Source organism: Carettochelys insculpta, chromosome 15 (assembly GCF_033958435.1).
Source record: "Carettochelys insculpta isolate YL-2023 chromosome 15, ASM3395843v1, whole genome shotgun sequence".
Classification (NCBI taxonomy): domain Eukaryota; kingdom Metazoa; phylum Chordata; order Testudines; family Carettochelyidae; genus Carettochelys; species Carettochelys insculpta.
This window is the reverse complement of record NC_134151.1, coordinates 19,619,123-19,646,349: the sequence shown is the minus strand read 5'-3', so window position 1 is coordinate 19,646,349 and position 27,227 is coordinate 19,619,123. Positions and strand designations below refer to the sequence as shown.

The following is a 27,227-nucleotide window of genomic DNA, read 5'->3' as shown; positions in this document are numbered from 1 at the left end:
TTTAAACTCATTGTGCAGATACTCTCAAACTGTGCTAGACATGGACTCTACATTCCTTCTTTTTCATACACAAACACAGAATCAACTTCTGTATTATTGTCACTGGGCAGGTGCAGTTATTTTATTACTTATTTATTATTTTTTTATTTTATTTTTCAAGCACTCCAAACTGCATTTGCCAAAAGGTAGCTGGCCCCAAAGAATGTGCAATGAAGTTAGACATGACCCAGCCAGTGGCACTGGAAAATTCTTACAGGAGGAGGGCCAAACACTATGGAACCAAAACTGTAAACTCTGCATATGAGGGAAACCACTTGAAATCTGCGGTGTTCCAGCACCTCCTGGATGTGGCAACGTGGGAAGGGGAGAATGAAAGCTTATGACCCCAAGCAAATAGAGCTATGACCCCAAGTAGATGTTGGATTTTAAAAGTAGGATGGGGCTGTTATTTATCCTCCCCATCACTGCTCAGGGGCATTGTAGCAGAAGTGTTGTGCCTCATCTAAAGGTGAAATCTATCCATAAGAAATCAGTAACAGAAATCCCCCTCATTCTGCCATTCGCAGAAGGGGAGGTGGTTGCGAGAGGAGACACTGGCGAAGTGATGGGATCTTTGCTCAGCTCAGCAGGTCCATGGCCCCAGACAGATGACCCCAGCCACCACATGGTGGCATCGAGGGCAGGCCAGGGGGCACCTGCCAGCCAGTCAATGTTTTTTTTCCTAGGCTAGTCCCAGCCTGACTCTAGTGCTACATCTACACTAGAGTTTTGTTGACAAAACTGGGGTTTTGTGTGTTTTGTCAACAGTAAGTCAAAAAACTTAGCATTTTTGCTGACAGCCTTCTGCCTCTCTGCAATGAGGAAGAATGCCTTTGTCGAAAGTTTCTGTTGACAAAAAAGTTGTGTAGACGCTCCTGGGGGTCCTTTGTCAACAGACAGGGCTGCTATTTCACTGGGCAGCCCTGTTTGCTGAACTTCCAGTTGGCCGTTCTGTTGAGAGAGCAGCTGGGCAGTCTAGCTGCTCTCTGTCAACAGACTAACAGAAAAGCTTTGAGCATGAGCTTTCGTGAGCACAGACTCACTTCTTCAGGTGCCAGTCTTGGAAATCTGCAGGGCCAGGTGTAAATAAGCCAGAGCAACACCCTTGCTCTGGCTTATTTACACCTGGCCCTGCAGATTTCCAGGACCAGCATCTGAAGAAGTGAGTCTGTGCTCACGAAAGCTCATGCTCAAAACTTTTCTGTTAGTCTATAAGGTGCCACAGGACGCTTCGTTGCTGTTACAGATCCAGACTAACATGGCTACCCCTCCGATATCTGTCAACAGAGTGAATTGCTCTTTCAATCCCCTCCTGGGTGTGGACACAATATGTCAACAGAGGTTTTGCCAGAATATTTCTTCCAACAGTAACTTCTGTCAACAGATTGCTGTAGAGCAGATGTGGCCTAGAAATCCAGGGTGCCACCACTGATGCTGGGGCCCCTGCCACAGGCACAGATACAGCCATAAGAATATAAGAATGGCCATTACTGGGTCAGACCAAAGGTCCATCTAGCCCAGCATGCCATCTGCTGACAGTGGCCAGTACCAGGTACCCCAGAGGGGGTGGACCGAAGACAATGATCAAGCAACTTGTCTCCTGCCATTCATCTCCAGCCTCTGACAAATAGAGGCCAGGGACACCATTCCTACCCCTGGCTAATAGCCTTTTATGGACCAAACCTCCATGAAATTATCTAGCTCTTCTCTGAACTCTCTTATAGTCCTAGCCTTCACAGCTTCCTCCAGCAAGGAGTTCCACAGGCTGACTGAGCGCTGTGTGAAAAAGAACTTTCTTTTAATAGTTTTAAACCTGCTACCATGAATCTCATTTGGTGTCCTCTAGCTCTAATATTATGGGAACAAGTAAATAACTTTTCTTTATTCACTTTCCACACTGCTCATAATTTTATATACCTCTATCGTATCTCCCCTCGGTCTCCTCTTTTCTAAACTGAAAAGTCCCAGTCTCTTTAACTTCTCCTCATATGGGAACCGTTCTGAACCCCTAATCATTTAGTTGCCCTTTTCTAAACGTTTTCTAATGCCAAAATATCTTTTTTGAGGTGAAGAGACTACATCTGTAGTGCGTACCATAGTTTTATAAAGGGGCAGTAAAATACTCTTTGTCTTATTTTCTATCCCTTTTTTAAAATAATTCCTAACATCCTATTTGCTTTGACTACTGCTGCACACTTGTGGATGTTTTCAGAGACCTACCCACCATAAGCCCAAGATTTCTTTCTTGATTAGTTGTAACTAAATTAGCCCCCATCATACTGAATGTATATTTTGGTGTTATTTTTTCCCAAATGCATTACTTTACACTTATCCACATTAAATTTAATTTGCCACTCGCTCTGCAGAAAGCCTGCCACTAACTCCAGCATTTAGCCTATATCTCAGACAATAATCCTGATACCACGCGCTGATTGGCTAGCAATTGCCTAACTGTGCTCTCTGATTGGGTAGAATATCTTAATTTTATTTCCTGCCTCGTTGGCACGCTCGCTCTAGTCAGAGGGTATCTGATTGGTTGGAGTGAGATTTTCCTTCTATGACTGGTTGAAGACTAAGTCTTTTTTTTGATGGTCCGGAATATAGCACAGTCTCATCTTTGATTGGCTAATATTCTACTCTATCCTTGAATTGAATGGCATTTTTCTTCTTCCGTTTTTCTGATTGGCTGGCATTTTATATGAAGTCAGTTCCAGTCTCCCCAAGGGTCACTGATCACGTGAAATAGGTCTTCTGGGCCACCAAGGGGATGGAGGCGACTTCTCGTAGCCAATCACAGCGTGCTTTACTTCCCTCCTTGAAAGAGGGCGGGCACGACAGCCAATCCTGTTTTGATCCCGCCCATTCATTTAGTGAGCGACGGTCCTGGTAGCCAATGAGATGGGACGCAGCCTGGCGGCGGAGGTGGCGGCCTCGGCGAGGCTGGTGAGGCGGCGATGGCGGAACGAGGCGGCGGCAGCGGTGCTGGGGCAGGGGCTGGCGGCGGCGGCGAGGGAGACGCGGGGGCGGCGGAGCGGTACAATAATGAGATCAGGTAGCACAGCCTGGTGGGGCCTCAGGGGCAAGGGAGAGCGGGGTTTCGCGTGCCTCGCGGTGCGGCCTGGCTGCCGGGCTTCCCCCACCGACCCCTGCGGCGCTGGCTCCTCCCCCAGGGCCTTGTGGTTCCACGGGCTCTGCCGCGCTTGCCCCGCGGCCCGCCAGCCCCTTCCCTCTGGAGCCCGGATTTGGTAGCTACTTTTCCCCTACCTCTGCAGAGGCCCCGCGGCTTCTCCCCTCACACCACCTCTGAGCTCGGCGACCGCTCTGTGCTCCCTGCGCAGCCGGGCCTGCCCCCTCCCCATTCTCCAGAGCGCCCTGCGGCGTGCCGCCTTGGGGAGCGGGCGCTGCCTCTAGGCTGAGCACAGCGGCTCCGTGTCCCCTGGCGAGGCGCCCGCTGTCCCACGGCGAATGCAGCTGGCCGCGTCGTGTGTGATTTTTTTTTCCCGCCCCCCGCTCTCTTCGGTTCTCCTTCCAGGTACCCCACTCGACCCCTTTGTTTCCATGTTTGTAACTGAATAAAACCAGAAGTAAAGCATTCAGGTCTTGGGACTAGACTGGGGCCTTTGGGTGCATGTGCACAACGTCCGACACAGTGGGAGTTTCATCCTGGGTGGGGTGTGTCACAACAGAAATCTGAACTAACAGTAGCACTTTCTGGTGTCCGGTGTCCCTGGCAGGAACTAGTGCCAGTGTGAGCTGTAAAATAGCTTTCCTGATCTTAATTAGAACATGAGTATCTGCCATATTAGGTCAGAGCAAAGGTCCATTTAGTCCAGTATCCTGTCTTTTGACAGTTGCCAGTGCCAGGTGCTTCAGAGGGAATGAACAGAACAGGTAATCGTTATCTATCCTCTGTAGCCCAGTCCTAACTCCTGGCAAACAGAGACAAGGGAAACATGGTTCCTGGTAGCACATACCTTGGTGTTATGGTGATGGGTTCTTCACAGTACATTTCACGATGTCGCAGATAGAGCCCTATGCTGTTTGGGACCTTGCTCTCTCTTTCTCATTTGCCTTGTTTCATATGACTGTTAAGATTAGTTGAGACACTGTTAGTTCCTGGGATGGTATTTTCCAGACCTGACAGAGGAGGCTTCTCAGTAAAGAGGTCCCCTGTATTTAGAATTTGCTCACTTGGGTGCTGCAACGCTGTTAGAGGTTGGGTAACTGTCAGGGCATTGTTCTAAAAACATTAATTTCATGTTGCTTTTGGTCATTTCAGGGCTGGTAGCTGTGGTCAGTTATGTCCCAGAGAGTGGACTGCCCCTATAATTTCCTTTTTAAAACACCTACATTAAACAGCACCTGTTTTCTAAAACTGTAGGTGCTATGTGAAACTTAAATCTACAGAAGTAGAAGACTGTATAATCTGAGTGCTGAGTTGCATGTGTTTTGCCATTCACCACCTTATAACCTTTGTTTTTTTCAATTTTGAGTCATCATGCCAACATTGGTATTGCACTGGCACTAAATGGTGGGCAAAATTGTTTTCCTGAGAGCATCAGAAGAGCGTATGTTGGTTGCAAAGGTGAACGCTTTTTTCTATATATACACACTTACTAAGCTGCCTGTGTAGTGGGCTGGGTGGCACATTGGGTTTCATATATTAGCCTTTCACCACTACATATCAGAGTTCAAATCCTGTGTTCGGTCATAAGTGGAAAAGGTGCAGATGATCTCATCCAAGTCCCTGTTGGACACTCATTCACATCATGAAATAACTAAAAACATTGGCACAATCAGCAGCCATTGCTCGAGAGGGCTAGGATGTGATTGTAGATACACATGATGCTTCATGTCATGTCTGAAATGCTTTGGCAGATCTGTGTGAGGGAAGCTTGCACAATGCCTATCTATACTAACATGGTTCCATTTAAAGGTCACTCATTTTCATGAGTGGAAAAAAAATCACATTCAGACTTCTAATGAATTTAAATTGTGAGGGTGGGGACCTATTAAGGTTCTTGCACTTTTTTAATTTTATCTATTGAAGCTTGGCAAAATTTGTCATGTCCTACTTTTACTAGTTTCACTTTTTGAAACTTATTAATCTATCCTGCAGTTACTTGGCAAACACAAATAGTTTTCTTTTGGCTTTACACACAGAATGGCTCAGCAGCAGGCACTGAGATTTCGTGGCCCAGCTCCTCCACCAAATGCTGTCATGAGGGGTCCACCACCTCTCATGCGCCCTCCTCCACCTTTTGGCATGATGAGAGGTCCACCTCCACCACCTCGTCCCCCCTTTGGACGTCCTCCATTTGATCCTAATATGCCTCCAATGCCCCCTCCAGGTGGGATTCCTCCACCAATGGGGCCTCCTCATCTACAGGTATGGATTTAGTTTTCTGTTTTTGGTGTAGATGGGTATGGTGAGAAGTCAGCAGTGTTCAGAAGTGATTACAGCTGGGAAAGAAAAGAGTAAATGTTAAGGATAAAGTCAAAGTCCAATTAATTTTGTCACATATAAGATCCTTTTATAACATCCTTCATGTGGTTTCCAAAGACAGACATAATATGCGCAGTTAAGATGAGTTTATTGACAACAAATTCCAGAAATGCATAGTTAAAATTATCCAGTAGTGCTTCCAAAGCATCAAGCTGAGCTACACTCAAACCTTCTAAAGCCAGGTAGCGAGTAGTAGACTAACATAGATTTAACCTTCAGAAAACCATAAAATAAAGTTTAAGGTACATGCCACCAATGTTCCCACTAAATTTTTCTATCCATGGGCATAATAAATTTTATATGCACTGAGGCATATGTGCCACCAGTAGAAACACATGCTGCTGGCTCTGGGCACTCTGCTAATCTACTGGGCAGCACCTGAATTTCTCCTGGGTGGCCACCCAGATGCTCAGTTTGAGAACACAGGGACCACGTGCAGGGAACATTGCATGCTCTTCCTCAGAGCTGGCGTTAGCCACAATGGAATAGTTTAGTAATTGTAGTTTCATAATAAGGTACAAAAAATAAAAAGGAGACTGTCCAGTTGTATTGTGATCAGCAGCATTTTTTAATTAAAGGAACTGCTTGTAGTCCAGCTGCATTCCTTGTTAGATGTGGTTGTATTGAATGGCAGATTGATTAGTTGGAGCAGGCTGAAAGAATTGTTACGGTTAATGAAAAGAAGTGCATATGTACCTTGAAGGATCAATTGGGCCTAATTTCAACACAGGAACTTATAGAGGTTTGTCAGTATAGTGGTGCACAGTAATCTTTTCATGTGGCTTGGCACCCATCTAATGAAGGGAGTCTATTGTTCATCACATTGGAGCTAGTTGCTTTAGAGTTGACTCAATATGTCAGAGTCAGCTCCAGTTTGCTGTGCATGATTTAAACTACAGTTTTGTCTTAGCAAAAATGTGTATTTTATCCTGAAGTGCTCATGTCTGCAGTTCCTTGAGTGTTCTGCAGCATATCCACAGATACAGCACTTGAATCTGTGTCATTGGTGCGTTACAGTATTCCTTGGAAACAACGGAATTAAGATTGTGTTGTGATGATGGCATATACGTTAACTGTATTTCTTGATTTTTTTATGAGGATGAGCCTGCCACCCTTTGCCAGTGCTGGAGGTAGCATAAGGAAAGTGGGGAGTTTTGGATTCTCAGTCTAGTGGAGGAGTCCTAGGAAGCAATGTTAGGTGTATTTGTAGGAGAATGAAGAAGGTTGTACACAGATAACTCCACTTCTTTTTCCTCCAAGTACATCACTAGAGGGGAAGGCACCCAACTGCCCATCTTTTATGCTAATGTTCTGTCTGTGCTTCTGAGCAGCCAAAGTGCAAAAGTTTCTCAGGAAGGTCAGTTATTTGGTGAGGAATTGTAGAAAAAATGAGAAGTCCCGTGGCACCTTATAGACTAACGTTTATTGGAGCATAACTGGATCTTTGTCCAAAAAGCTTATGCTCCAATAAATCTGTCAGTCTATAAGGTACTTCAGGACTTCTCATTGTTTTTTGGCATACAGACTTAAAATGGCTACCCTTCTGATACCTGGTTTTTTAATTAGTGTTTTGGTCATTCAGCGGGGTCATCAAAAACTGGTAATGTTTTAATCATTCATCTGGGTTGTTATCTGGGGAGCGTTCTGCCCCTTGGTAGCTGTGTCAGCACACGTTCTGAAGGGGCAATTCCCTATCATTCTTGGCACTGCTGTGATCTCCTCCCTGACATATTCCTTAGGTCTCCACCAAAACAGTGATAAGAACCTTCATGCTAGTGGAGCTGTATATAAGGAACCCCTCCACCATACTTTTTGATCAATTCAGTTTTATTTTTCTGGAAAGGGTGAAAACTGAGTTACGAATATGTTGCGTAATTGCTTACTACCATTCATCTTCACTGTATTTTTAATTTCTTGCCATTTCTTTTAAAGTAAAAGCAGAATTTACATGTAGATTTCTGAGCTATTTTAAAGTATCACTTTTAAATCAGGAATTTGATTCTGAAAGTGAAATGTCCAAAAGAAACCCTAGAGCATGCAAGCAGAGAGCAAGGCACTTGCACAAAATGTATTTCCTGAAAGCTGCCTAGAGCATATTTTAAACTCTCAGGCTATGTCTACACATGCCCCCTTCAAAGAAGGGGGAAAGGTAATCAGGGTGATGGGAGATTACTAATGAAGTGCTACAATAAATATGTAGCACTTCATTAGACAAATTTTGGGGAGTAAAGGCACTTTGAAGTGCCCTCGGATACATGCATGCTGACACTTTGAAGTTGCGGTAGGGGAGAATTTGCCTAATGAAGTGCTGCATAGCCTCAGTGCCTGGCTGCCACTAAGGTCCAGTGTTGTCAACATGTCATTTTGAGCCTACTACACTCTCACTGCAGACTGTCTGTAAACTTTTTTTTTTTTTTTTTTTTACTGAGCTCTAGTCTTGCTGTATGTATGTATTTAAATGTGTGCATGATGCTTATGCCAATCAAACGTTATAAACTTTGTCAATAACTTCTTCAGTGTGCTTCCTGAAAGGGAAACCACATGCCAAGATTAAGATCAATTTGGGGGGGGATCAGAGCCTTAGTTTGAGCCCAGGCTTACATAAAAAAGTGAATGAATCAGATGACTTTGTAAAACGTTGTATTTTAGGGGAGCCCCTTCCTCCAGTAACCCCAAATTTACACTACTAATGCTATCCAGAAATTTCAAAACAATCAGAGTATGCATATGAATTTTAGAATACTTAAAATAATCGACCTTTAAATAGAAAGAAAAGCTTAAATTTTGCCAATAGGAGAGTTGTTGCTTTGCTGTTATGCTATAATGATACTTAGATTGAGTCTTGAAAGCCATGAGTGGCTCTTTTATGCATCTCCTGCAGCTCTTTGCAGGCAGCATGTGATATTAAAACACTGTGATTTAATTATCAGCCAGTCAGGGTATTTTTACTCTTGTTGACCAGTTGTAGTTGGTGAAATATTTGGTCAGTCATCTAGCTCTGAAAACAATATATAAATTAAATATTTGCCCTGCCTTACTGTTCAACTATAAATACATAGTTATATAGGTAGTGAAGCAATGAATTCACACTGCTGTCTCTTCTGAGTAATGTTGATCACAAGTTTTGCTCCTGAACACTGAAATGTGAGTATCACTATGTTAAAACTTCACATACTATCAGAGACATGCGTGAAATAAAAATTTAGAATGATAGTGGGTTGTACCAAATTAATATTATGCATTTTAAAATTAAGACTTTTGCTATCTTTTTTACATTTAAGTCATAACCACTTAAGTTGAATTAATCCTAAGCTGGGTCATCTCTTAAGCGCTTCACAGAAGGAAAGATCAGAGATGATCTGTCCACTTTGTTGAATTTATACACTTTCTCCTAATGTCTTAATAATAAAACATTAATAGGCAGATAATTGAAAAGAATAGGGGATTGGAATGAAATAGCTTCTGTTGATGTCTGTTTATACCCTACGTTGTATAGCTCATTGTATATTTGGCTTGTAGCTGCACAGCAAATTCGGATGATTTCTAGCTATTGATGCCTGGAAGACTGTTATCTAGGGCATGTTCATCCTCTCACTTGCGTTTCCTGTAAGGATGTTTTTCCTCATTGAGGAAGTAGGGAGAATAATTTATTCTATCCTTTCTCTCTTCTTTTTATAGCCCCACTATTTTGCTGCTTTGCATTTAGTTAACATATCATCGTTTGAAGGACTTGTTAAAGCTGTTTTCTCTGCTGCAATTTGGATTGTCATGAAGTTTGGCCCTTTCCTTGGTAGTGCTAATTGAGTCCCTGGCTGACTCATGGCCGCTACAGTGGCATAGCTGTGGTGCTGTAGCTATGCCACTGTAACCCTGTAGTGTAGATGCAAATTGCAGCAACATAAGGGGATTTTCTGTCACCGGAGGCATTCCACTTACCTAAGTACTGGTGCTAGGTTGTTGGAAGCAGGGCTGAGGATTTTTCATAGCCCTAAATATGCTATACCAACCTAAATTTTAAGTGTAAAATGGGCCTGAGATGGCAATGATGTTTCAATGGACTGTATTAGAACAGAGCTGAAGACTGTTGGTAAGTCTTTTCTTGCAGAGGTTGTGCAGTCAAGTGATACTGTATGTGGTAGTCCTGTGACAGTTTTACTGTTTCATGAATACACAGAGACCACCATTCATGCCACCTCCCATGGGTAGCATGCCTCCGCCTCCTGGTATGATGTTTCCTCCAGGGATGCCACCTGTCACTGCCCCGGGAACTCCAGCAATGCCACCCACTGAAGAGATATGGGTGGAAAACAAAACTCCAGATGGCAAGGTAAGACTTGAAGCAGATATAGTAAGGAACTAGCAGGAACAGTGATTATCTTGCCGCATATGATTTGGTCAGCATTAAGACTTGTTATAGTGTTGATCTTTGCCATCAAGCCAATACACTGTGTATAGTAAGAGTATTTGTTTCTCTTATGCTGAATAGATAGGCAAAACAGAATTTTTCTTTTATTAATATTTATATTGATTTGAATTTTTGTTCTCATAAGTTGAGGATGGGGACTAGGCCATTCATTGTGAAAATAAACTGTTGTTTGATGGGGAATTTTTCTGCTCTGTAGGTCTATTTCTATAATGCACGAACACGTGAGTCTGCATGGACCAAGCCAGATGGGGTAAAGGTTATACAGCAATCGGAACTGACACCAATGCTGGCTGCCCAGGCCCAGGCCCAAGCCCAAGCCCAGGCCCAGGCCCAGGCCCAGGCCCAGGCCCAGGCCCAGGCTCAGGCCCAGGCCCAGGCCCAAGGTGTTGGCGCTTCTACACCAACAACAAGTAGTCCTGCATCTGCAGTGTCTCCGTCTACATCGTCAAGTACTCAGTCCTCCACGACATCTACTACAACCACCGCCACTTCAATTTCACAGACCGTTTCCAGTGAGTTATTGTGGGCTTTGGGAGAAGGGGAAACATATGAGGAAATCTCGTAGTAAAAATGTAAGGTGCCATATGGCCCCTCTTCTTTGGCAAGTATTTGTTGTTTTTGCTGCTCCCTGTAAGTTCTCAAATATCTTAAGTGTCTGTGTGGTTATTGATATAATTCAAATACAACTTGGAAATGCATTGCAAAGGAAAGAGCAGACATTGTTTCGGAGGATTGGTTTGTTCTATTGGTGCGTCCCATGTTGTCTCTCTTCAGGATCCAGATTGTCCTCATTGGGGAGGTGAACATGCTGTCTCTGAAACAAGCAGAGTTAATTGTGGTAGAGTAAAACTTCTTTTTCATCCTAGTGCCTGTGTGTGTGAGTCATAGAGCAAACCAGGAGAGGGTTCTGACATTTACTGCTGAATGCACTATAGTTTGAAAGCTATTGTTCTTCATAGGGACTGAGACTCTACATTGTTTCCAGGTCCAAGGGAAGCCATAAGAAATAGTCTTACAGTTATCTCATTTTCTTGAGCCATATGTCAGTTTTTCACTGGATCTGGAAAGTATCTACCTAGCCTATTCTCTTGATATATCTAAGTGTAGCGTGTAGGGTATTATTTTGTAGCCATTTGTTAAATATGTAACAGCAACAAGATTGAGCCAGATGTTTAGGTTCCCTTTTATATCACATCATTGACATCCATAGTTTACTCACTGTAGTTATCTCTGCTTTTGAGGCAGATGTTCATACTGAGGTCTCTTTTATGTAACATCATTGGGTACCGCAAATGCATTTTTCTGATACCAAGCACTAATGTACTTTGCCTTTGCTCTTAAGAAAGGTCTGTTAATGTTGGTGTCTGTGGCCTGGAGTTAAAACTTGTGTTTTAAAGATCATTTTCTCAGCAGTCAGAATCAGAAAGTAAAGTATTAGGGGTCAAGAGAGCTGGGTTCTAATTCTGACCATGCAGTTGATTTGGTGTGTGGTCTTGAACAAACCATTTAATCTCTGTCTGTTTTCCCTGTATGTAAACCAAGAATGACCCATTCACACTTAGAGCAGTGCAGGTGTAAAGTGCTAACTCAATATTACATATCTTTACGCAACTGAAAATATGAATTAATAATTATTAATGCTCAATTTTCTTGCATTGTTTTTCTGTTATTACTTAAATTTAATGTCTGCAACGTAATCACTTAGCACAAAGTTTTATCTTCCCATCATTGCATGTAAACTTATAACACTGGTTTAAAGGAAAAATAAATCAAAATGATGTCTAGTTTTCATGTAATTCTTGAAATCCACTGACTGCCACTTTTCCTTTTTTTTTTTTTAACCCCACACATGGATATGCAACATTAACATCCTATTGAAGGCTCTAATCATCCTGCAAGAAATGTTTAATTGAATGTACGATGCATTCATTTGCCCACTAGGAGACACTAAAGGCCACAAGAATTCTTCCAACCCATGACTGAAAGCATTTCCCTTTTCTTTCACTGGATTATACACATTTTCTTTAGTTGTTTCTCCACTTTTGAATTTCAGTTGCATGGCCACAGTATAAGAGTACCACACTGTTGACATGTATATGGATGTGCTGAACTGCTGCCATTTAAACAGTAGTATTTGTTACTCATTAACTTCTTCATTCAGGGTTTTGGACAACTTTCCTCTCTCTGTTGTTTCAGTATAAAAAGAGTTCAGCTTTTGCTGATCACCCAAGTAGGTAATAGTTGTTCTCTTGTAGACAAAGTAAAGAAATGTTTCCCCTGTACTCTTTTGAAAAAAGTTCTTCTGGAAGAGATCTTCTGAAAAAACTTCTTTTGAAAGAGTGCATCCACACACAAAAAAGCAGATCAAAGCAGTTATCCGCTCTTTTGAAAGAGAGCATCCACACAGCCCCCACTTTTTCAAAAGAACAGGCCAAGGATTGAAAAATCAGGTGCCATGAGGACTGCTTCCCCCCTACCTCCACCCCCCAAAAAAAAGGCTCGTTGAGAATCTACACGTTTTCTTTTGAAAGAAGCTTTCAAAAGAAGGTGTTCTTCCTGAAACAGGACTGGAAGAGCACTTTTGAAAGGAGAGGCTCACTCTTTTAATTTAATTTCGAAAGACCGCTTTCTGTATGTAGATGCTCCTCTGGATATTTCGAAAGAGCCTCTTTCAAAAAATATTTTGAAAGAACTTGCTAATGTAGATGCGGACTTTGTGTGGACGCTCAGTGTGTTCTTTTGAAAAAGTGCCTGATTTTTCTGAAAGAACTCGCTAGTGTAAGATGCAGCCCTAGCGATTTGTTAGGTTATAATATGCAAACACAGGGTCAAGGAAAATAAGAATTTGAAATTGACTTTTTTTTTTTTTTTGGACGGTGTGATGTCATCATCCATGTTCACAGATATTTTTCTTTCTTGCAAGTGTCCTTTGGCTGTGCTTCCATAGGCATTTAATGCTATATAGTATGTGTAGGGAAATATAAGTGAATGTCTATATATTCACAGTTCACATGTTGTACCACTTAAGAGAACTACAAGATTTTTTTTTTTCCCTCAGCGCCCACAACACAAGACCAGACTCCAAGTTCAGGTGTTTCAGTGGCTACATCTTCAGTTAGCGTTTCAACCTCTGCTACTTCTGCTACACCTGTGCAGTCTGTACCCCAGCCAGTCCCACAGACTTTGCCTCCTGCAGTTCCTCACGCAGTACCTCAGCCAACAGCAGCAATTCCTGCTTTTCCACCCGTAATGGTACCTCCATTTCGTGTTCCCCTTCCTGGCATGCCTATTCCGCTTCCAGGTAAATTGGCAAACTGTCGTTGTCTTGTCAACTGTGTGTGCCTGTTATTAATTTGATTGCAATCATGTGTCTACTGTGTATAAAATTGCCTGAATCCACTCTATTTAGAATGTTTCCTGAAATAATTCAGGTTTAATGGACAGATGTTTTTAAGTAACTGTCACTTGAAAATCTTTTCTGACATTTATTTTTGATACAATTTTTAGAAGGGAGTTACATTTATACATGTAAAAAAAAAATTGGTATAGCCTGAAAATTTCATTTTATAAATGCATTTTAAGGATTTTCATCTATACTCCAGTCCCATACCAAATTATGGACAGCTGACTCTGAGACTGTCAATTGTTGTAAAAACTAGTTGAATTCCAGCATGCTCTAGTACATGGGTGGGGAACCTTTTTCAAGTCAGGGCCTCTAGACAGTTGGGGGCGGGGAACCCTTACTGATGTGGTCCCCAACTATGGGCTATGGGGGTTGGTGCAGGAGCAGGCTGGGAATTGGGGGTCTGGGAGGGAGGGAGGGTGTAGGAGTGGGGTGGGGGTGGATGATCTGGACCACAGTGTGGTGCGGGAGTGAGCAGTGGGTGGGAGATCTGTGGAGTAGAGGAGTTTGGAAGAGGAGTGGGAGTCTGGGCAGGAGGGGGGTGCAGGAGCAGGCTGTGGGTCTAGGGAGAAAAGGTGCAGGAGGATTTGAGGTGAGAGATATATATGGAAGTGGGTCAGTATCGGGTCTGAGGGAGGGGGCAGGAGCAGGGTGGTGTGGGGAGTCAAGGTGGGAGGAAGGGTGCAGGAAGATATTGAGATGGGGGGGGTCTGGATGGGAGGCATGCAGCAGCTGTCTAGGTTCTGGGCAGTGGGGGTGTATCTTACTTTTGCAGCACGCCGGCATACACATGGCTTTGAGCCCCCTTCTCCCAGGTACCACCCCCTGCGTCTCTGATTGGCCAGAGTTCCGACTGGTCACAGCAGGGGTATGAAGCCTCCCCGAAGGATGCTGCTGTTCCTCCTTTCCCTCAGCTGGGGGAACAGCAGTGAGCAGTAGCAGATCCCGGAGCTGCTTGCTTCCTCTGAAAGAACCAGACCACAGCTTGCCTAATTTGTCCTGTGAGGTTCTGATCTCCAAATCGTCCACCCCACCACTGGCTGGATGCTAGGGAGGGGAGACCCGAGCCTCAGGGTCTGTATCCAGACTGTGGGCCGGGGTTCCCCACCCGTGCTCTAGAGCTATATTTTTCATATTACAGAACTCACGATTGAAATGTAATCAATGCTGTCATTTCTTTGCCTGGATTTAGAGCTTCAATTTTATGCCCAAATGGGAATACCACTAGAAAGGAGACTAAATAGTGAACCGCGTATTCTGTAGTCTCTGTTATCCTGGGACTTTCGTAGAAACTACATTGCATGCATATTCAAGACCAGAAATTATAGTTCAACACTAATGTCAGGTGTTCCCAAGTCTTATCTCTTATAGCCACGAGGCATAGCACTGGAAAATGAGCAACAATTTCTAGGTTGTAAGGCTTAAAGTTAAAGAGAGCACTGAAGTGAGTTAAATGGGTGGAACGTTAATTTGTTTTTTTGAGCTTTGAAACTTAAAGAAATTTTGAATAGATGACAGCCATTCTGTGCTTGAATAAAAATTTCAGCAAAATATTAGTCTCCAACATGGTAAATACCTAGACATCAATTGAAATAAAAGTAGGCTGACAAAAAGCTTGGGCTCATTTCCGGTTTATAATCACTTCCAAGATCCTTAAAAAGGCACTTGCTGTTTGAATATTATGGTTCAGGCAGCATGGACATAACCAGTACTTTGAGTACATTAATATGAATTATATAATAATAACAATGATTGTAATTATTCTTTCTTGTAATCAGAGAGGTTTTGAGACTGGAATTGTTGTAAAAGTTTTGTAAGAACTAAAACCTGACCCAGAACTTAAACACAAAACAAAACACCATCATTTCAAAATTGTTGCACCATTTGCATCAAGCATGACAAAATTTCTGAGTAATTCCATTTGCAATAAAGGTATCTGACAGATTCAGCTGTAGTGATTGAAAAACCTGAATAAAAATATTACTTGTTTTTTCATATTAGCCAAGTGAGCTGAAGGTGTGTCCATTCCCTTTAGATCATAGACTAATTCATAGATGAAGAGTCCTATGTATACCTCTGAAATAGTTGCTCTTGGAGGTCCCTGGTCCATAAAATGATGTTTGATAACTTTTTAAAAATATATATACATAAATATTAAAACTATTTTAAGCACTTAATATTAAGATGAACTAGCTGGATGTAAAATGAATGAGAAATAATAGTCTTCATGCCGAAGCTCAGTCCACATTCATAGATTCTAAGGCCAGAAAGACTTTTGTGATCTGGTGAGTCTGATTCCTCTATAATACACATCATAGAACTTTGCAAAAATAATTCCTAGAGTATATTGTGTATAAAAATACCCAATTGTGACTTAAAAATTGTCCATGATGAATAATCCACAAACGTCGGCAAATTGTTTCAGTGATTGATTACTGTTAACAGTTAAAAAATTACACCTTTTTTTCTCATCTGTATTTGTCTAGCTTTAGCTTCTAACCAGTGGATTGCATTATACTTTACTTATAACTGCCAGATTGAGAAGCCCATTATTAGATGTTTGTGCCCCATCTAGGTACTTTATAATTCAGTCACTCCTTAATTTTCTCTTCATTGAGTTTAAATAGATTAGACTTGAGTGAACCACTGTCGAGCATATTTCTAATCCTGTAATCGTTCTTATTGCTGTCCTCTGAATCCTTTCAATTGATCAACATTTTTGAATTGTGGGCAGCATTCACACAGTATTCCAGCAACAGTGCAAAATGAAGAGGTAAAATAACTTCTGTTCCTATGCAAGATTTCCTGGTGTGTATCCCACAATCACATTAGCACTTTTGGCCGTAGCATGATACTGTGAGGTTAATGTCCAGCTGGTTATTCACCAGAACAGACCAGTCTTTTCCAGAGTCATGATTAGAAAAAGTCAACTTTGTAAGTGATACAACATGCAATGTTGTTTTTAAAAAAATGAAATTATACTAAACTCATCAGTTTAAACAAGACAAAATTACACCAGTCTGAAGATACTATTCTAGTTGATATTGAATGTTAACTATGTAATATGGAGGTCTGATTCTTACATATTGCAGGGAGTTAAGTAAAAAGAATAACTATTACGTTTTAAAGTAGGCAGTTTAAATCAGGATGAAGAAAGTTGGGCTACTCTTAAATTCATTTCCTGCATCTGTCACCAGGTGATCCGTAGAAGATGAAGGATCTAATATCCTTCATGTAAGATGCACATTCAGCTATTCTTAAATGTAAATTGGCAGGCAAAATCTGAATGATCAATACAATAAACAGTTTCCAATATCCAAGAAACTGCCAATAACAAGGGGCACCTACATTTTTTGGAAGCTGCCAGTGGAGGAATCCCCACACTAAACTGGACCTTTCACTGAAAAAGAAGACAGAAGTGCAAAAAACAACTAACCTTGGTTACCTGATAGAAAATTTCAGGAAAAAGTTCAAAGAACATGAATATTGCTCCTGAAGTTTTAGAAGACTTATAGCTGATGTATTTCTCCATTTTACTGGGAGGTAACCCATTGGAATGAACCAGGAACATCCCATGCAATTTTCAGCATGTTTCTTTGATTTGTTTTAAATACACATTCTTATTGATTGTAGAACAAAAATGTTTTTTTTTTTTTTTTTAATATTGCTAAATTTGGTTTGATGAGGTTGTACCTTTTTGTGATGTTCCTGGAAAATCTTGAAGTATTTCTACCATAATGACAAAATACCTAAAAGGATAAGTTTTTAAGAAACAAGCTAAAATGATGCAGTTAAAATTATTGGCAGAATTTGAAAGACAAGTGGGTAGCTTGTTTTGTGTTAGGCAGTAATGAGCATGAAGCCATCCAAGTAGATCACTTCATATTAAAGAAAAGAGATCTGAGCGGTACATTTGGCAATTGATCTTGATATTTTAAGTTCTGTAGCATATAGTGGTATGACACTATATTAATTTTCTTTTATGTTAATACCTTATGATACTTATGTAGTCAGTCTGCTTACTCTTAATTCATATGTGTGAAGCTAACTGTACATTTTAAAATTCCAAGGTTGTTAGAGAAAATAGCATTTTTTTTTTCCCCCTGTAGTTGCTAAGAACTGTCTGTGCTGCAGTAGACCCAATTTCAGTGATGATGTAGATTTATCCTGATTTAGTTTTAGGACAAACTAACTTTCTTACCAAACCATATTTTTACATTCATTCAAAGGCTGTAGCATAACCATCCAAATCTCCACCTCGCTGCTGCCCCCCCACCCCCCCAAAAAAAAAACCAGACAAACATCAGTACCATTTGATTCAATGCTTCAGTATGTTTCTGCATCTATAGAACATAAAACTATTATAAATTTTAAGAAAAAATTTAAAACTAAAGAGCACCGAGATTCTTTTCTAAAAGATTTTGTTGATGAATCAGCAGTTTATTTAGTGTAATGTCTGTATTAAATGTTTATAAAGGAAATTAACATTTATTTTGTTATTAAACATGTGGGTTTAATTTCATTTTGTGTTGTGGGAATTCCCACCCTTTACCTTTTTCAAATAGTGGGCGTTTTAGTGAGTGGGGTATATTTGAGTTTCTCAGTTGCCAATTGGAAAGTATTGGCTTGATACTCAGAAACATTCAACAGGTCTGACCCCTTCCTCTAAAGCGAACTGTCCTCTGGAATCCCTTTTTTTCCCCTTCTCTCTTATTCTCTGATCTCTTCTAGTGACTTTTTTTAACCTCACTGAAGGGGATTAGATGCTTCCAGCTTCTGTACCTTTCAGTGTTTCTTCAGTGAGCTAGGAAGCAGTTAATGGTGCTACCTCTCCTGAAGGCTAACTGTTCTGCCTTTGCAGCATTCCTATCCCATGCTCCTCAATGGACTGTGACAGAGCAAATATTTCATACCTCTGACCCACCAGTGCAGCTTCTTTGTTCATGTATCTTTCTTCACTTTTTTCCCCCCTCTTTTCTCTCAGCTTTAGTGCCTTTCCGTAATGGCCATCACTTCCTTTTTACTTTTCAGTTGAAATTGTGCTTTCACTCCACCACTCCCACCCTTGTCTGAATTGGTTAAAATTGTACCTCTGGTGTTGCACATGCCTTCTTTCCAGCTGGGGTAGGAGCAGAACGGCACTGACAGGGATTGCATGAGTTTCTGTAGCTGCTTCTGTTGGACTCTTCTATGCAAATGCTCTGAGCAAAACTACCCTCAGTACAATTTTCTCCAGCAGTATTGCCTCCCAGTGAGGCGTGAGAGAATCTACCCCACGCTGAATTTAAACCCCTGAATCCTCTCTCAAATGTTTTTTATAAAGTGCTAATACAAGTTATCCTTAAAACTGCTGGGTCATTGTAAACAGTAGATATTGCTGTTAACTTAGAACTAGATTTATAGTTGATCCGGCACCACTTTTCACAAAATACTGGAACAAAAAAGTTACATATTCCTGCCTGGGAGCTCCCTTTTCTATTGGAAAATGGCATTCTAAATTGTAGCAGGAAAATTTATATTATTCAGACTCCCAGTAATAGCCAACATACAAATGGCAGCTTTCCAACATGCTTGCTTATCCATTTTACAGGTGTAGCAATGATGCAAATAGTCAGCTGCCCGTATGTAAAGACAGTCGCTACCACCAAGACCGGTAATTTTTAAAACCATCTTAGTTCATTATGTCTGTAAGTTGGCATGGTAGTGAATGTTGTTGTTTATCTTTTATTTATTTTTTTGCTTTCCCCCAAATGAGTGGCTTTATATATTTATTTTCAAAAAGAACCTAAATGAAAATATATTGGCCAGCAAATAACTTTCCCCATGAGTTGTTAGTGTTAGCCTATTTAATACAAAAAAGCTACACAAACTCACATTGTTTTAGTTGTTGATTTCTGTGATAAACGTGAACCTCCTCATGTCCATACTTCTTAGTTTTATTTTGTGTGTGTGTGTGTGTGTGTGTGTGACTTTTGTGTTTTTTGGGTACTGCCATTTGTACAGTGACATGATTACTTGCATGGTCATGTATGTGTGTCATAGTATAAATCTTCATTTTAAGGTTATGAATTGTTTAATAAGCTATTTTCAGGAAGAAATGTGCTTTCATAACAAAAGTTAGTTACTTGTTTCTTCAATAATATACTCTTTTTTGTTTTGGGCTTTTTGGTCCCCAGGTTAAAAGATGTGGCAGCTTGTATTTTGTTAAACTGCTTGTCATTATGATCCCATTGTGTTGGTCCTATTTTTCTTATTTGAAAACAAATTTGCTTTCTTTAAAATCACTTTCCAGAAAACCTGGTATATCAGGCAAATAGTATAGTAATTTAACATATTGGCTCTTCATCTCCAGTTACTTGCTATTTTGCCTTAGGAGTAAGTGAATTGGGTTTGGTAGTCTGTCTCAAGTACTTGACAAAGCCATCATGGCATAGTTCAGTTTTACTCTTTTGAAAACACTATGTTGTGAGACCTTGAACAGAAATAAGCAGGGATTTTGCTTTTGAGACATTGACACTCAATGTCTGAAATGCACACTCTTGTCATTTTAAAACTTTTATACTATGCAGAATGAGCGACTACTCTTTAGATCACTGTATTTTAAATAATTACTTTGCCCAATTCAGTATAGACATTTGTGATTTAGAAACATGGTAGTACAATTAGTAATATCAGCTTCCAATTTGGCGGGGGGGAGGGGAATCTTGAAGTAGTTTACATTTAAACAATATGCTGAGTTAACTGGAGTAAAACAGTATTTTGGTGCTTCTGTGTCACAAAATGATACTTCTTTGTCACTTGCTGTTTTGTTTTTGTGTCGCTTCTTTAGGTGTCTTGCCAGGAATGGCTCCTCCTATTGTACCCATGATCCATCCTCAGGTTGCTATTGCCGCTTCACCTGCTACTTTGGCTGGAGCAACAGCAGTCTCTGAATGGACAGAGTACAAAACAGCAGATGGGAAGACTTATTATTATAACAATAGGACTTTGGAATCAACATGGGAAAAACCTCAAGAACTAAAAGAGAAAGGTACAGCATTCGATTTTAGAGTCCAGCAACAACTAGGTATGATTACTTTTATGACTTAACATTATGCATGTTATTGGAAAATGTGAACTAGAATTACTTTAATCCTCTTCTCTCTGATTTAGAATTTCCAAAAGGTGTTTGTACTTGTAGCTTTGAGTTGGGCATAGGTCTTGGAGTTAAAGCATGTTTGTCCTCTCACTATATTAATAGGTGTTCTTTGCAGCCAAAATGTGGAATACTTAGATGAATGATATATTTCTTTTCCTGTAGAGAGAAGTTATAGTCGCATATTCACAAGTATGCATGAAAAGATCTCTTCTGTGGAAGGACAAAAAGTGGAAAGAATTTTTCTTTGTTTTTAAATTGTTTATGTATAATTTTACATCCTAGTGATGACCTCATTAAAAAGTGGAGATCTTTGAAAGCACGTTGTTAGCGATTGAGAAAAAAATGAATATGTGTAAGCAGTTTGGGATGCAGAGAAGGAGAGGATAAATGGACAAATAATTAAATGAGCAAAAAGAGATTATATTCCATAATTCCAAATTAATTTAGTCCAAAATGCACCCGAGTGACTCCCTCAACCAAAATGCCAAAAAAGATTGGAGAATGAAAGTCTCCTAAAACACTCTGATTCTGATCGCTACAAGATTTTTGATTTTCTTCAGTGTTGTGAGGTACAAATAGTCCTTTCTTTTCCTGGTTGGTTGAAATTTTTAGCTTAGCCAAAGAGAGCCCCTCACATGCTATATGGCTGTGGCCACACTAGCCCCTGCTTTTGGAAGGGCTGTGGTAATGTGGCACTCTGGAATATGCTAATGAGGCGCTGCAATGAATATGCAGTGCCTCATTAGCATAATGGCAGCCGTGCATGCTTCGAAACTGCTGGTTTCAAAATGCATGCCGCCTGTGTAGCTGGGGGCCTTTCAGAACAACCCCCCTGATTTTGAAAGCCCCTTCTTCCCAAAACCAGGTGGGAAGAAGGGGCTTTTGAAATCATGGCAGTCATTTTGAAAGGCCCCCAGCTACATGGGTGGCATGAGTTTCGAAACGAGCAGTTTCGAAATGCGCGTGGCCACATTATGCTAATGAGGCGCTGCGTATTCATTGCAGCGCCTCATTAGCATATTCCAAAGTGCCACATTACTATAGCCCTTCCAAAAAGAGGGGCTAGTGTAGCCACGGCCTATATGTATAGTGCGCGCGCGTGTGTGTGTGTGTGTGTGTGTACACCTACTTAAAATAACCCTCAGCTGTACAAATTAAGACTACTGCCTATGATATAATAGACCTTTTGGTTTTCATTAATTCAGTTTACTTCTCTGCTGAATTGAGAGATCCTTTAGCTAGAGAACATTTCAGTTAGGATTCCTGAATTAAAAAAAGCATTTTCTTCGATCCTTACAATGTGTAAAATATGTTCTAAAGGGAAAAAAAATAGGTGCAGAACAATGATCAGAAGGCTGTGTCTCTGCAGTTGTACTGTACAGTCTTTTTTGTGGCAAGTGTTATTAGTTACATAAATTAGGCTGTTCACTTATTCCATCCAAACTTAATATATAAATAATTTTCTAGTGGTTCTGGAACCTACATAGAATGCTCAGTATTCAAATTTGTGTCAGCCTAAAGTTGCTCTTTAAGTAACATTACCGAAAAAGTTGAAATACTAAAGTTCCAAAGTGCATTTTAAGACCTTCGTTCCCAATTTTTATTATCTCTTGAAGCTTGATAAGCATGTAGTTTTACTCAGTAAACTGCAGGTTTGGTTGTTTTGTTTTTTTGAGCAAGAATATTTAGCTCACCCTTGTTTATTTTGTAGCTTTTAATGATGCATTCAAAGAAATTTTGGACTTCTCATCTTCCCTAACCAAATTTTAATGTCATGGATGGGAAGGATATAGACAGCAGCTGATCTTGCAGGAGGCTCCTTTCCGAGACCTATTTTCATCAGACAACATATCAAAAACAACCAAAAAGTGATTCAGAAAATAAGGATTCCTTAGCTGTGTGCTGGATGGTGTTCTGCTGATAGTAACCTTTCTGCATCATATAAGAAACACTAGCGCTGCCATCAATGTTAGTCAAAGTGTTCAGCTATCTTCTTCCTTCTTCCCTTCCCCAATATCTGTTGATTGGATTTTAAATGGAAAAGTAGTTTCTGTGTTAAGAGTTAGAGTACGTCTTTGTGTCACAGACACTATTCTTTTATTAAAATGTAGTTCAACTTGAAACCCTGGCTTTATTGTCCCTTTTTATGGTTAACATCCCTAACTGACTATGCTTCCCAAGTGTTTCTATGTATGCAACCTGCTTGTCTTATTTTTAGGACTTCTAACGTTTCCTTCTGGGGTTGGGGCTAAGTGTAAGAACAGACAGGTAGACTGCTAAAGGGAAGTTTTAATGTCAAATGTGGAATCCTTGCTTGGATCTTGGTATCAGAAATGTGTAGAATCTAGTTATAACTTATCCTGCCACACCAGAAAAGTACGGGAGCACTTCAGGAAACTTGGCTGAATTTGGAGCTCTTGTCAGAGGAACACTCACCCTGAAAATCATATCACTCTCTTCTGTAGTTACATGTTGCCCTTACAGTTGCTACAAAGGGAAGTTAGTTATTTGTGGTGAGGGATATTCTCTTTCTGGTTGTTTACTTTTGCACATTGATCATTACTGTGTATGTGTTCAGTTTTCCCTGTATGGCCTGTAGAGTTCCTGTTTGCTGAAAGTTCAGATTTTTTTTTTTAAAGTGGGAGGCAGTGTATACTTCTTAAAATGTAGTCTCTGAAACACTTCAATTTTTAAAAATCGGCCAGTTTCAGATATTAAAGTTGTCTTTCACTTTAATCTCGTTAAGACCATTATATGGGTAGCAAGGTTTTAGTAAGAGGGATTCCATTTAAATTATTTTCTACAATAAATGGTGAGGAGGCGAATTTTTGAGGTCAGAGTCCCTGCCAAATTCTAGCTCCTTCACAACATCTAAACAATAGAACGTAACAAATAAATTGGACTCAGCTGCCAAGTTGAGAATTCTTGCAGCAGAGCTCTTGCTTAGAGAGCATAGATCTTATGGGTGGATGGGGGAAGAGTAGAGTCCACTACGACAATTCACACACATACGGGTATAATTTAGGAAAAGCTATTACATAGAGGGCTGGGATAACTGAGATCAGGAATCCCTTTCCCACAAGTTAGCAGATCCTGGCACAGGATAGATTCTGGTCGTTTGGGGCTGGGGGGGTACGCTTTTTTAATGTCTGATGAAGGGAATGGCAAAAAGGAAAAAAATTGTACAACTTGAAAAATCATTTGTGCTAGCCAGACCACATTGATTATTCAGTAAGAATTTGACATCATAAACAAACTTCTAAAAAAAAAAATCCTCTTTCTCAGAAAAAGTTGAAGAGAAGATTAAAGAACCTATTAAAGAACCTACAGAGGACCCTTTGCCAATGGATACAGAAGAGGAGGAACCCAAAGAAGAACCCATAAAATTGTTGATAAAGGAGGTAAAAGACCTTGCAACAAATAAAAACTTCTTTTTATTTATGTATGTGGATACAAGATTATGGTTACTAATCTTGACCATAAGTAGACCAGACATATTGGAAAGAGATTTTAGTTAATAATTTGAGATCTTAAATTACTGAGGGTGATTTGAAAACTGCCTGTTTCCTCATGACAGCCAGTGATTTTATTAATTTAAAAAAAATTAAAAATATGGAGACAAATTGGGTGGTAAGTCAGTAAGAATTTGAAAATGAAAATAATCTTACTTCTAAATACATTCTGTTGCATGAAGTTCTCTCATTAAGCAACTAAATTTGCCTGAATATCAGGTTGCCTGAAATATGGAAACATCTCTTTCTTATTTCTTTCTAATTATATCTTTCAGACAATAGCAGAACTTCCTATGTACAATACAACCGATAAGTTTAGTTTGTCATGAATTCTTAGAGAATCACAGCATAAGTAAAGCACATTTGTTTCCTTTAAATTAGAGTAACCGAAATATTTTTCCCGCTTGGGCATAGTTTTGTTTTTTTTTTTGTTATGTAGGCAAAGTAGTGTTTAAAAATACAAAGCTGCCTGACCAAAAAAACCCATTTGTACTGTTTACTTACTAATCTGTACTCTATTTTTATGGCAGTAAACTTAAAATAAGTCCTAATATGTCTACACCAATCTAGAGTGCTGGAAAGGCTACAACTCAGTTTGTCAGGCATATGTTTGAAATAGTCATTAACACTTTTTTGCTGGTTGGTTGCTTTTTCCTATTGTATAGGAAATTATATTTTATGTTCAGAATGTTACACAGTCCAGATCCAATCTTTCAAGTCTCTGAACTTTCAGAATATAAAATGTCCCTTGAAATTTCTCTTCGTACAAGTTGAATCTCTCTCATCTGGCAACATCCATAATCCAGTATGATTTTAGTCAGTCAGACAACCACTTACCATGGTGTGGCCAAGTTTCCCATTGTCCCATAAAGTTTGTTTACAGCAATCAGTCCTGCCTTTCAGCATTGCTGTTACCTAGCTGTAATTTATCCCTAAAAGTCTTCAAAGAGCCCAGTAAGCAATCGAAATGTTGACAATGTGCTCAACAATATTGACTTCTTTCTGGTGTGGCAAATTCTCTTCTCTGGCACTGGTCAGTTCCCGAAGATGCTGGACAAGAGAGGTTCAACTTGTTGTAGATGTCGTAATCATCCCATTCAGGCAAGCATATTAGTATTTTTAAATTACAGTGAAGTGAGCATTAAGCATGTATTTAAGGGCTTTCCTGAATCAGGGCCTTAAAACTTAAATAGAAACGATCAGATATATGCTGTTGCTTGGGTGCTTAACTCATTTAAGGTTTTATTGTTGTGTTTTTTTTTTTTTGAAAATACTGTGAGGCTGTAAATTACTCTTGCTACACCCTCCAACCACCTTCTCTTACCAGGGTGTGTATGTGTATGTTTAAAGTGCTACTAGACTGCTTTTTTTTATGTTGATAGTACATAGACTAGCATGGTTATCTCTCTGTTATTATGCAGGGGGTATGCATGCGTACGTGTGTGTACGTTCCCAGGAGACACTTATCCTCCCCTACCCTGCCCTCCCCTGGGCTGCCTGCTGCCCAGGAAGGCTCAGGGGAGGTTGCTGTAGTTGGCTCTGGCAGGGTCGTGAGGAGGCGGGGTGGAACTGGGCCACCTCCAACCATTGGTAAAGGGATGAGTTGTGACTGGTTGCTGCCACCAGGCCATACTATGCTGGAGAGGGAAGATGCCACTCAGAGTTGAGCTCCAGCTGCTGCTACTGACTTCCTCCACCCCCAGGTTGGACAGCAGGAAGAAGCTCCTGTCAGTAGCAGCAGCCAGAGCTTGGCTCTCAGCAGTGCCTTTCCTCCCCAGCAGAGGAGACAGGAGGGCCCATTCAGAGCCAAGCTCCAGCTGACGCAACTGACGGGAACCACATCTTGCTGTCCAGCTTGGGGTGAGAGGAGTCTGTATCAGCAGCTGGAAATCTGCTCTGAGAAGCACCTTCCCTTTCCACCATGGCCTGGTAGAGTTGGATGCTCCCACTTCCCCCCCTCCCAGGTGAGACCCAAGGTTCGAGGCAGGGAGAGGGTCCAGGGTAGATGTGGGTGGAAGCAGAGAGAGGGGCCTTGGTGAGGTAGAGGTGGGGAGCAGGGACACGGTGGGGGGATGCCCCAGGCTGGTTTGGGTCAATTTGGTTTCCAGTAACATTTTTGTGTAATTTTCAAACCTTAAGCATTGATTTTAGCTGTGCCAAAACAGAGCACTACTCCAGATTTCTCTGTTTTCTCTCTCTTCTGTAAGCTTTATTGAGAAACAATCGTACTCCAGGTTTATCCTATTTTTCTGGCTCATCTTGGTTCAGTCTCTTTCAGCATTTGCTTGGTTATTGTAATTTTGAGGACTATGTTTTCATTTGGTGGTTCTCTCTCTTCCCTCTTTCGTCCCCCACCCTGAGAAACAATTGCATTCCAGGCACATCCTCTTCTCCTGGCATGCCAAACCTTTACATTGTTCTGAGTCAGTGGTTCCCCAACTTTTCAGCATTATGCCCTGCTTTTGATCTTTGAAAGACCTTCACTTCTCCCTGACCTCCTCTTTACCATCATCCAACCCCCGCTTTTAACCAAAACTTCAGCTCATAATTTAAAATAAGCACAAAAACTTGATATAAAAATGTTATTTAACATTAACAATAAGCACAAATAGTTTTTTTATCCCAAAAATTTACTAAAAATGTAATTTTAACAGCAGAAACAAAAGGAATTTAATGTGAAGGATGACACTGCATTTTCTTCATAAATTGGGAAATGCTAGGTTTGAAAGATGAAAGTGCACAACACAAATTGTTTTTAACATCCAGTCGATTTCTTTGTTTTGTTTTTAACGTGAGTAAACTTGAGAAGCTTTTTTCCCCCACAGTGGTTTTTGTTTCCAAAAATGGAAGAATAATATATATCACCTACCACATTGGGAAGTGTATTATCCAAAATTTGGGAAACCATGTTCTGAGTTACGATGAGAGGAAACAGTATATCGAATTGGGTGGTCTTACCATTTTCCTTTTAGGAGTTCTTTATCAAACAGACAGACTCATTCTCTAAAATATATAGTAGATAGCATAATAACCAAAACATGACACTTTAAAAAGACTGAGAAGGATTTAAAAACTAATAATAAGCCACTAAGAAGAAGGGTTTTTTAAATGTATTAGGCATGGAAGAAATTCTAGTAATGATATAGGCTTATTACTAGATAGAGGTGGTAAATTGTTGTTAATGATGCAAGAAAGGCAGATGT

General features: G+C 40.5%; 1 protein-coding gene across 11 annotated transcripts in view; it reads left to right on the top strand.

The window, feature by feature from the left end:
• The first annotated feature begins 2,944 nt into the window (after window positions 1–2,944).
• TCERG1 (transcription elongation regulator 1) overlaps window positions 2,945–27,227 on the top strand; it is a 56,096-nt gene continuing 31,813 nt past the window's right edge. For 3 of the 11 annotated variants that reach the window (XM_075010114.1, XM_075010113.1, XM_075010119.1), the window contains exons 1-9: window positions 2,946–3,091; window positions 5,203–5,428; window positions 9,720–9,872; window positions 10,168–10,483; window positions 13,030–13,272; window positions 18,965–19,027; window positions 20,204–20,440; window positions 23,798–23,913; window positions 25,806–25,988. In XM_075010114.1, coding sequence (XP_074866215.1) covers window positions 2,994–3,091; window positions 5,203–5,428; window positions 9,720–9,872; window positions 10,168–10,483; window positions 13,030–13,272; window positions 18,965–19,027; window positions 20,204–20,440; window positions 23,798–23,913; window positions 25,806–25,988 — 1,635 coding nt within the window. In that variant the 5' untranslated portion in view covers window positions 2,946–2,993. Of the gene's footprint in view, window positions 3,092–4,532; window positions 4,625–5,202; window positions 5,429–9,719; window positions 9,873–10,167; window positions 10,484–13,029; window positions 13,273–18,964; window positions 19,028–20,203; window positions 20,441–23,797; window positions 23,914–25,805; window positions 25,989–27,227 lie in introns of all 11 variants that reach the window. The other 8 variants (XM_075010124.1, XM_075010123.1, XM_075010118.1 and 5 more) reach the window with 7 other exon arrangements.